Source organism: Vanacampus margaritifer, chromosome 20 (assembly GCF_051991255.1).
Source record: "Vanacampus margaritifer isolate UIUO_Vmar chromosome 20, RoL_Vmar_1.0, whole genome shotgun sequence".
Classification (NCBI taxonomy): Eukaryota; Metazoa; Chordata; class Actinopteri; order Syngnathiformes; family Syngnathidae; genus Vanacampus; species Vanacampus margaritifer.
In genome coordinates, this window is record NC_135451.1 from 16,794,265 (window position 1) to 16,805,682 (window position 11,418).

The 11,418-nt window shown below is 44.9% G+C and overlaps 1 protein-coding gene across 1 annotated transcript; it reads left to right on the top strand.

Moving 5' to 3' along the window:
* Nucleotides 1–373: 373 nt before the first annotated feature.
* LOC144040745 (uncharacterized) lies at nt 374–10,924 on the top strand. Its single transcript, XM_077555177.1, has 15 exons — nt 374–415; nt 1,018–1,091; nt 2,010–4,602; nt 4,690–4,756; nt 6,243–6,338; nt 6,406–6,454; nt 6,594–6,730; nt 6,805–6,905; nt 6,978–7,091; nt 7,855–8,079; nt 8,170–8,246; nt 8,326–8,517; nt 8,614–8,683; nt 9,223–9,354; nt 9,430–10,924. Coding segments are annotated over exons 2-15 (3,936 nt in total). The 5' UTR covers nt 374–415; nt 1,018–1,089; the 3' UTR covers nt 9,511–10,924.
* Nucleotides 10,925–11,418: the final 494 nt, after the last annotated feature.

The window sequence follows — 11,418 nt, forward strand, 5'->3', positions numbered from 1 at the left end:
AAGTCATTTGCTTTGAAAAGAGATGTTTGTTTTTTTCCAGTGGTCTCTTCTTACCAGAACTTTAAAAAGCAAAACAAAACTATTCATTATTTGTAGGCGTATGTTTGAATTATTAAACATTTTCTAACAACTAAAAAGCTAAAAAGTACCAAGTAATTATTTGCGGAATATTAAGGGGGGGGGGGGGTTGGATGGTGTACTTTATTTTTTATAACAATTATTTAATTGTAAACCACTATAAGAAATATTACACAGGAGAAAAACAAAACAACAAAAACACATTTGACTTTGTGAGCTATTTCGAACCTGTTGCCTAGCAACTCAAGACCGCTACTGCGCATGCGCTTCTAAAAGGCCCCAAACAAATCGAGGAAAGCGCGCGCTCCTCAGTCATTTTACAGTTCATTGTGCGCAAGTGAGTTCCGCTACTACAATTTATCTACTTTTGTACTTTTCCTCTTTGGCCACCCACAAATGATAATCTTGTATTTCATTAAAGTTTCACTTTGATCGAACGTGGTTCGTGTTTAGCTAACGCGTCCACTTAAGTTAGATGGAATTCCTGAGCGAGCTAGCTGCTCTTGTTAGCACGCTAACTAGCTAGGCTAACAAGCTAGGCTAAGAGGTTGTACAGGTTACATAACCTGCAAGTTAGTCTGCTTTATTTTGCTTTACTTGATTTTAGAATAGTTGGACATAAATAGCATGCTAGCTGTAGCCACTACACATTTTTTGCATTTTTTGTTTGAAAGTGCCGTTTTTAAACGATAGTCATGCCTGCTAAACTGCATACATAACTTTACTGTCGTGTTAAAATGGAGTAATTGACTTAGTTTAAATTACGGTTTGGTGGCAAGTAAGTTAAAGATACTTATCATTGCCTTAATATGTCATGTACAAAACTTTACTTGAGTATTTACTGTATTTTTCAAACTACGTTTTACTCTTACTCCTTAAATTAAACTGATATCTGTACTTTCTACTTACCTTTAACCTTTCTTTTCTTTTTTACACCAGCATTTGAACTAACACAGAACAACAGCGTGTGAGTACTTTTCCAACTCTTCCAATGATTCCATCTAAAAGTCAATGTAAGTGTTAAAAACATTTTGTTTCATGTTGCATTGTTAATTTTGCACAACTATGTATTTTTGCTGTATGGGTCTAATTTAACTGGCACTACGAGGCCAAACTAAACAAAATGATTATACACAACATGTACATACATTAGTGCAATGGGAATGAGTTGTACAACTATACTGAAGCCCACAATGAAGCACATGGAGGTATGTAAATGCTGCTGATTCAGTCCAAGGGGGGTTGGTAAGTATGTGCAGGGAGACAGCTGGACGGAAAAGGGGTTTTCTTGAACCCGATGGTCCAAAAAACTCCTGCAGCGCCTCCTAAAGGGAACGAGGGGAAACGGGGCAGGAGTGTTTTCTGATGTTTATTGCATTTACCGTACATGTTCTCGGTAGCAGGGAATGAGCACTGATCAGAAAAAAGTTTCTGATTCAGGATGAGCATGAAATTCACTGTAACCTTTCCGGGCGAACTTAGTTTGACCTTATAGGGGGGTAACTTTCAGTTGTATGGAAGGAACCATGTTCATGTTGATTCAGGGAGGGGCAAAAGCGGCGCGGGCCGAGTTGTTCTAAGTGAAAGAGAAAGAGACAGCGGGAGAGGACGAGAGTTGAATAGTGGGATGAGTGGGAGGGGGAGTCCCGCGCTGTGATTGGAGGTCACTGGACCATGTGCTGACCCGGCTCACTGTAGCCTCTCAGGGGCACACACACACGCAATGAGTCACACACGGGGTTGTGTTGAGTGGCAGGGACATATGAACCCCTTCACATGTGCTATTCTGGGTAAGGGAGGGGGTTTAGGGGGGGGGGGGTGCGGCCGGTGGGGAGTAGCAGCTCTTGTCTTGCCGCATGTGAGTTGGCCCACGCGAGGACACACTGGTCTGGTTTGCGCGTGTTCTTCAATTGAATTGTCCCGTCTGGCAGGATGGGCTGCTGCTTCAGCAAGGAGGCCGAGCCCGAGCAGGCCGGCGAGAGAAGCAGCCTCCTGCGCGCCCCGCGCCAGGAGAAAGTCAGGCACCAGGCCGTGGCCGTAGCGCAACATGTTTGTCTGGACGAGGAAGACGAGGAGGCCGGACCGGCCCGCGGGGAACCTCGTACAGAACTTGACAGCGTAACACGGATGGACGTCAGCGAGAAGAATCTCCAAGTGCGGAATTCTCACGAGGAGGCGCCGGCTATTCTTGTCCCAGCCGGCACAGGCGTCGTGGCGGACTCGGCGGCAGGCGCGGACCGCTCCCTCTCGCACGGCCTTGAGCCGGCCCCCTATATGGAGGTGATCTGCCCGAGTCCCGCCAGACAGAACATCGTGGAAAACGCCACACGCCGAGCCCAGTGGTTCACTCAAAACCTGAAGTGTCAAAAGCTCGTCCAGCCAGAAGGTTGGTGGTCCGATTGTGGCAAGGTGGCACATGACCGGAAGTCGTCATCCATCTCGGGTCAGGATCAGAATTTCCTTGCAAGTGAGGACTGTCTTGTCACGACGACGTTGGGTCAGGACTTCCAAACCAGGACTCGGAGGTTCTACAGCATCTGCTCCATCGACACCAACGACCTTGAGCAGGACGACCGCAACCAGGCACAAGAATCCGGAACAAGTGCTGGTCCCGGCCCGTCACAGACCGCATCTCCTCGTCCTCTTCTATCTCCACAGCGGCTCGACCGGCACTTGCTTCCAATACCGCTGACCGATGCTTCAGGAAGAATCCAAGACCTTCAAGTCAACCTGCAGATGGTGAGCGGAACGCCTGAGGCCAACGGTCCAATTGCGACAAAAGCAGATGACTCGTGTGACCATACGGAGCCGAGTGCGTCCTCAAAGGGAACACCCGTTACCTTCCAGGAGAACCAAATCGACCTCATCCAACATTTGCAACCGGCCGGTGAAAGTCCCAAAGAAGTCGCTTGTTCCCATCTCGAACCTGAGCTCACAGAACAGCACTTCCAGCAAGAAGATCAACGTTCGCTGTCCTCTTCCACGGCCCCGCAGTGTGAAAGTGTAGAAGCTCCTCAACGAGGTGATGGCGACTCGTTTGTGCAGACGTGCGATCGGATGCCGCTTACGCAGCACATTGTGTGTTCGGAGGTCCAAACTTCTCAGGACGCACCCGCCGCCGTCCAGCAGCTTCAACTTGACCACGTCCAACATTTACAACCGGCTGGTGAAAGTCCCAAAGAAGTCCCAGAAGCAAACATCACCGAGCAGCAAAACGAGCAAGAAGATAAATGCCGTGGCGGGAGTTTAGACTCTCCTGGACTCGTTGATGAAGAAGAGTCATGTGACCAGATGGCTTCGTCCCAGCTTCAAACTTCTCAGGACGCACCCGCCGCCGTCCAGGAGCTTCAACTTGACCACAAGCAACATTCACAACCTGCCAGGGAAAGTCCAAAAGAAGTCTATTCCGTTCAAGGAGCTGACATCACCCAACAACAAAACCAGCAAGAAGATAAACGTTTACAAGATGAAGATGAAGATGAAGATGAAGATGACGTCCCTTTGAATAAAAGTGAGGAAAGAAAAACGACTCTCACACAACCGACCTCTCGTCTTACCTCCTCAACCACGCCCCGCCAGTGTGCAACTTTAAACTCTCCAGAATTAATTCACGAAGTCCAGATGACATCTTCCCAGCTTCAAACATCAAAGAAAACATCTGCCGCCTTACAGGATAACCATCCGGACCAGGTCCGACATTCACAACCGGCAGTTGAGACTCTCAAAGACGTCCCTCGTTCCCGTCTGAGCTGCAGTCCAGAATCTGACGTCACCCACGAGGAAGAAGACGCGCGTTCGCTGCCGAGAGAAGACGAAGACGTTCCTGCGACCAAACACCAGGAAGCCGAGCTCACTCGCAGCAAGCTGACTCGGGCGCAAGCGTCCTCACGTCCTGCGTCGCACCCGTGCGGCCAAGCGGATGATGCATCACTCGATGATGAAGACACGAGCATGAAAGTTGCTTCGTGTGCCGTCTCGGAGCAGGACGCAAGTTCCTCATCAGTCCAGAAGATAAGAGGTGACACTCAGGAAGCCACAAAGACAACAGAAGGTCTGCGTGATCGTCCAGAACCAACAGATGGACCTCAATGTGATGAAGAGGAACCGGCGCACTCGCCTCCAAAAACTCCCACGTGTGCTTCTTCTTCCGATGCCGAAATTGTCAACGCGCGTCGCCCGGATGAGTTTTCACGTCAGCCGCAGGGCTGCAGTGCCTCGCCGGACCCGGACCAGCTGGACCTTCATGCGCTAATGCCATCGTACCAGATGTACTTCCCGGGTCTGGAGGCGCCCGACGAGGAAGGCTTGGTGCCGGAGCTGCTGGGAGAGCACGTGGAGCACACCTGGATGGGGATTGCCGTGGACGGCAGCTGCCTGGAGTGCGTCCAGGAGTTGCCGCAGGTCCAGGATGAGCTGGCGGCGCGACTGCAGCACAGCGAGGTTCTGCTGGGAGCGTACCCCAACGCGATCCTCATGCCGCCGGAACCGTCTCAGTGGGCCTGGCTCTTGGGCTGCCATCAGGACGTAAGTGCTGGAGCTCCTCATTTGCACTTTTTGTCACGATGAAGACGTGAGACGTCGCGTGACGCCGCTGGTTTGCGCTCTTTTCAGCAGCCCGACGCCGTGCAGACCCTCAACCCCGAAGCGGAAGCGTGGACGGGTGGCGAAGAACTTGGCGGTGACGACATTTCTGATTACTGAACAATAGATTTGTGATGGATGCTTTTTATTGCACGCAATATTAGTGCAAATTTTAGTGACACAGCTTGAAACAGAAAAATGAAAAACAAGGGAAAAAATGGACAGGTAGTGTTTTCTCTGCTAGGTCTAATTGTAACATAACTGCTTAAAGTTGAATGACTAAATCCAAAGTAACACAAACCTTCAGAAGTCGGGAAGGCCCCACACTGTGTTGGGGTCAAGAAATTTGATTGATCCTCGTGGTCGTCGAGGCAAAACCAAAAAAAAAAACGGCACCATTGCTTGCAGCCAGTTTGTGGCGTCATTCACCTTCTTTTACTTTTAACAAATGTGAGAATTTATTTCAAACCAAACAGACAAACAGGAAATAATAATAATAATAATAATAGAACGTTCCAATGCTTCTTTGCTGACTTTCTATTTTCAGGGATGTGATTTTTCCGCTAATTCGCGGAATTCCACTTTTTTTATCTCCCCCCCAAAAAAAAAAAAATCCGATTTATTTTTTTTTATTTTTTTTTTTTTTTTAGTAGTTCATTGTGTATGCACATGACTCCGACAGATAACATCTTCTGCTATAACAAAGACATTTGTGGTATGCTCTAATATGAGTTACTTTTCATTTGGTCATGATACAATTATTTGTTCATGAAATTTGAACTCTTCAACATTATTGATGTGTTAACTTAGTAATCACATTAGTTAGATATGATGATATTCTCAGTGATAGTTTTTAAAAGCAAAGGCAGTCCAATGTTTTTGAATGTGACTGATTTTGAGTTGACTAAAACTGCCATTTTATATGGGATAGTTCAATATACATTGAAAATTTATGCTGTTGTTTTGTCTATTTCTTTGTCATGTGAGTGCATTGAAAGTACTTCAAAACACGGAAAACCCATGAGCTCCGCCCCCCTTGTCCCCCCACCAGGGCCCCCAGACCCCCGGCTAAATTTTCAGATAATTTCCACTTTGATCAAATCACATCCCTGAATAATAGAACGTTCCAATGCTTATTTGCTGACTTTCTATTTTAAATGTTATAGATTTTTTTTACAGAATTTATTTAAACTTTATTTTCAATATTATTTTTTTTTGCTATTTATTTATATTTTATCTATTGTCTTTTTTTTCTTTCTTTTTTTAAACATCCCTCCCTCTCATTAAAGACATTTTGGATGATAACTGATAATAAAACACTTTTTTTGTGTTGTAGGTGATTTTTTTTCCCCTGTTTTGAATTTTATCAACGTTTTTCTTAGAGCGCAAACGGCCTTTTTCTGAAGTGTACACAGAACGAAAAGGTTCCAATTATAACCCCCCCCCCCAACCTCAACAACAGTAGCTATGATTATAAAAAAAAATGAAGAATGCATTACATACTATTTTCCATCCGTACTAATTTTGCACTTTGGATCGAATGGATTCTGTCGGCGCTGACATGTGGTGTGGGTTCTTTGCAGGCAAAATGCGCATTTGGCTGGCCCACATGCCCTTCAATCAAGTTGATGGCCAATGCGAGGCAGCAGAGAATCACATCCTACCAGAACCAGACACAGGTATTGCCCCCCCCCCCCCCACCTCGTCTTTGCAGGTCCAGTTTGTTGCAGCTTTGTTTCCTTTCAGGTGAGCTGATGGAACGTCTGAGGTGCGTGCTGGAGTTCTGTCTGAGCAGGTAAGAAGAACATTTCTCCTCAATGAGACACAAAGCATTCGAAGTGTGAGCGGGAAACTTTTGGGTCCGAATGGTCTCAAATTGACGATGCTCAGGAAAAAGAAAAAAAAAAAAAAACACGGCCATGTTTCTTCGGCAGGGAGCACCTGGCCAGCGATTTATACCTCCAGTCTCAGATGGACGAGGACCAGTACGTTTCCATAGCAACGCTGGCCGAGCTGGACGCCGTCAAGCGCCTGGGCGCCGACTTGCAGCTCGTCACCGACGTCATCGAAAGTCCGCGTCCATGACGTCATCTCGCGGTCGGAAAAATGAGCCGCTGACGAGCGTCCCGTCTCTTTGCTCCTCAGCTGTGCCGCACGTCCAGATGTCGCCTTGCGGGCGGAAAGCGCGAGTCAACCGCAGCCAATACGTCCTGATCCTGCGAGAGATCCCCAGCGAGACCCCTCGCCAGGAAAGACCTTCGTCCTCGCCGCCGCCGCCGCCGTCGTCACCCGCTGCCCAAAAGTAACCATTTGCCCTGCAGGAGGTGGAAGCGCTCTTCAGCGACGAGAAGCTGCCCAAGTTCCTGAGCTACGAGTTTGTGAACGGCGACTACTGCTTCGTCACCTTCGGATCAGAGGCCGACGCCTACCAGGTGATTGACAGCCATCTTGGCGGCCATTTTGGTGGGGATCTTCTGAGGATGGAATGTGCACATTAGTGCTCATTTCTCAATGAAAACGAAAATAGTTTTGTCAATGCACATTTTTCACTGGATTAAAACCAGACTAGATTAAAACCCGGACTATAGAGAGTGTAGACAAAATTGTTGACAGTTTTTGTTGACTAAAACTAGACGAATAAAATTATGTTTTCTTGGACTAAAATTCTAAATTGATAGTCGACTAAAAATGGACTAAATAGAAACGAGATGAGGTTGACTAACTACACTCTAAAAACAGTTGGGTCAAAAGTAACCCAATTATGGAGTAAAAAATGGGCCCATCCACTTTCTGGGTTGTTTTATACAAAATGACCCATTTTTTTGACCCAAGTGAAGCATCTTGACTAATATTTGAGTTGTTTTACACTAAAAGACCAATTTCTTGACTCAAAGTTGACCCAAGTAGACGATCGGTCCATTTTTGACCCATAGTTGGGTTATTTTTGACCCAACTGTTTTTAGAGTGTATGATCAAAACTAACAAGCGTGATTAAACTGAGACTACATATAAAAATGGTGGATAAAATTAAAACTAGTGCACATTTTTGCGTTTTAAATTGCAGACTTCTGTATTTACAGTCATTACTGTAACAGAAAAAAAAGGTTTTCTTTCAGCACAAAACGCGTCCCGAAAATGAGAAATGAGAAACAGGCCAGCCAAACAAAAGTGAGTGAGTCCGTTGTGTGTGCGCAGGCCTACAAGTACCTGCGAGAGGAGGTCGTCGTGTTCCAGGGCAAAACCATCAAGGTGCGGATGAAAGCCAAATCCACCAGCTACGCGTCCCGCGTGCCGGTCAACGGCTTCGTCCCCGCCCAGGCCGATCAGCTGGCGTCCTACTTGCCGCCGGACCTCTGCCAGCCGCTTTACGATCTCGCCTACCCCGCCTGGTCCGACTCGGGATACGCCAACTGCGCTGAGGTGGGTCGCCTTGCGACGCTTTCCTCCTCACGCCACGGAGAACTTTAATGCTTCTTCTTTTTTTTCTTTTTTTTTCTTTTTTTTCTGCAGCCGCCGGAGCTCAGCGGCGACTTGAATGGCGTCCCGGCAGCCTGTTACGTCCAACCTCACGTCCCGCGCAGGAACAGGTACGTCGCAAGGAAATTCCCATGGTTGTCCTTTTCATGCACTCAACGATGTTCGTTACGCTTCCTGTCATGCTCGAAGGGGCGCCAAGACGTCAGGTTCGGGTCAAATCAGGAATCCGAGGGTTTTCGCCGACCCGGCGGAGAAACCCTCACGTGAGATGGCCACACCCCCGAGGCGGGTTCTGCGGTGTTCCCGCTCAAGAGGCAACTGGTCTCATCACAGCAGACACTCCGATAGGCTGACTGGGACGCCACCTCTAGCGGGAGCAAGGTCAAAAATAAAACAGCTGCCTCCACTTTTCTTTTTTTTCTTTTCTTTTTTCTCTCTCTTTTGAGCGAGTGTGATGTCACTGCCCCCGATCTGCAGGTCTGAAAATGGCGGCCAGAGAAGGAGAGAGAAAATTTGGTCTGATCTTAAAAAAGATGGACTCCATCGTGTAAGTTGGATTGACTCTTCCCTGGCTTTGTTTGCACGATCGCTCGGGCTGGCTATCGATTCTAATTTCCTCAATCGATTCGATTTTTTTTTCCCCCCCGATTTGATTGATTTATTATAGCACATCAATTCTTCGTAAATGTCAAGGACATGATAAAAACTCCACAAGTATTCAATTCCAAAGTGCATTTTGTGTAGGCAGTAACTGCTCAAATGATTTAGTTTATTAGTAAAAAAAAAATACGTGTGATAGGTGAAAAATATTTTATAATCGAATTCAATAATTGTAAATGCAAATTAAATTTTTTTTGAATTGTCTGAAAATGCAATAAGTCCGTTTTTTTTATAAAGGTAAGAAAATATTTTTAAATTCAAGTGAACATTACATTTCAAGATATTAAAAAAGAGATATATAAAATAATCGATTCATGGTTTTATGAATGGATATCGGGCTTGAAAAGAAAAACGTATTGGATATCGATCACTTGATTTTTTTTTTTAAACCCAGCTAATGTTAGCTTTGTCATTGTGTGTGCGCAGAAACAACCTTCGCCTCCTCGCCAGCCGTCGCCCATCGAGCTCGGGGTCTCCAACTTTCCTCCCCTCGAAGTGAAGAAGACGCCTGAACCGACACAACCTTCATCCACCTCCGCCGATGACGTCCCCAGTCAGGTAAAGCACATCGATTAAAAAAAGGGAGGGCGGGGGGGGCGTATTTGCCAGGCGTCTGACTTTGTGATTGAGCAGGCCTCCCAGAAGTTGAGCTACGCCGCCATTTGCCAGAAATCTTCTTCCGGTAGGCCGGCGCCTCCCGTTGAAGAGAAGTAGAGGAGCAAAATGTTGACGTAACGCCCGCTGGATTTACGAATGCGCTGTTGTCATGTTTCAAACGTTTTCACGCTTGTTCATTTTTCCCGTCTAGTTTGTGTTTCTTGCTCTTATGGATTCTTTGTATGAGCTTCACTCACTCGCATCCTGTTGCCCATTTCAGTGAGATTTCCCCAAAATGAGATTGTGATGTTTATTTTGTTCCATCACTTTCACTTGCATTTAACTCATTCACTGCCATTGGCGGCTATAGACGTCAAAAATTAATTTGTACTATTTCTATTAGTTTAACATTTTTCCCACTTTTGTTAACAAGAGTATGAAAAACTAGATTTTTAAAAATTTTATTAATCGTGAGTTAACGGGTGAAGTCATGCGATTAAAAATTGTAATTGCTTGGCGCCCCTAATTTTTAATAATATTTTCTTTAAAAACAAAAACTAAGATTATTTTTTAAAAAAAAAAAAGTGTTTTTTTTTGTTTAAAAAAAAAGAAGAAGAAATAATTATAAAAAATTAGGGGCATCAGGCGATTAAAAATTGTAATCGTAATTAATCGCATGACTTCACTAGTTAACTCATGATTAATCACAAATTTTATCTGTTCTAAATGTACAAAAATAATCTAGATTTTCATATTCTTGTTAACAAAAATGGAAAAAAAAATGTTGAACTAACAGAAATAGTTCAAATGAATTTTTTAAAGTCTATAGCTGTCAATGGCAGTGAATGAGTTAATTAACCCTCTGGGTTCTCTGTTGTCCATCTTGCTTCCTTTTTATGAACCATTTTGTGTTCATGAAAATGAAATGAAACTTCTTCCTTTTTTTGTCCGGACTTCAGTTCTTTAAACATTTCAATAGTGTTAACAGCAAATTGTGGTCACCTTTGGCCAGTTGAAACACACGTTCACTTTTTTTTTTTTTTTTATTGTCATTTTTTAAATTGGATTGAACCGTACAATGTGGGTCAAATGGGATTCATTCTAGACGCAGCACTTAAAATGTGGTTTTCTTTCAGATTGCATCGTTTGTTAATTTGACCTCTGTTCTAAGGTTGACCAATTCCAAAAGGTTTATTTGGCGCAAACACAACACGGCACGTCTCTACTAACGATAAAAACATGTCAATTGAGATTAGGCGGCAAAAGAAGTACAAAACACGAGCAATTCTTAAAAAATAAAAAAAAAATACAAAAGACAAAATTGAAAAGGCTGGAGGGAGAATTGTTTGTTTTTATTTGATATTTGAATGTTGTGTCGAGGTTGTAAACATTCGAGTCCTCATCAAAGGAGGAAAGCACCGCTGACTTCCGTTTTGTTCAAGATTTGACATGTGAATCATGTACGTTGTCTGTTTGTAAAGTTGTATATAATACAGAGAAATATTAAACAAGTGCCTTTTCGACTGTGAAACGTGTGTCTGTGTTGGTAATATCCTGCAAAGACTATGTGGGTCAAAAGAGGACTGTTGCAGTGTGGCTTGATGTCCAGCAGGTGGCAGGTGAGTTCCATCACAAGAGTGATCACGAACGAGGACGACGAGATTGGTGTAAACAACAACCATCTGTCATGGAAAAACATCAGGAATTTTACACGTTAAGGCCTTGCTACATGCCTCTTCTTCTTTTTTTACACAGTATGAAAATAGTTCCCATGTGTTTCTGTGTAATTCTAACAAAATACCCTGAAGATCAAGAATAAAAATGTTTACAGACTATTTCTTGTCAAGGTGAAATTGGCTCATTTTACGGGCAGCTGTCTCAGGCCGTGTGCCAGCCCTCATTACGCCCTGCATACTGCTTGACCAGCCGCGAAACTGACTTTCGTTAGTTTGAAATCCAAGCCAGCTGCTTGCTTCCATTTCTCGCCATAGAAAGCAAAGTGTGGAAAACATGCAAGCGCCCAAC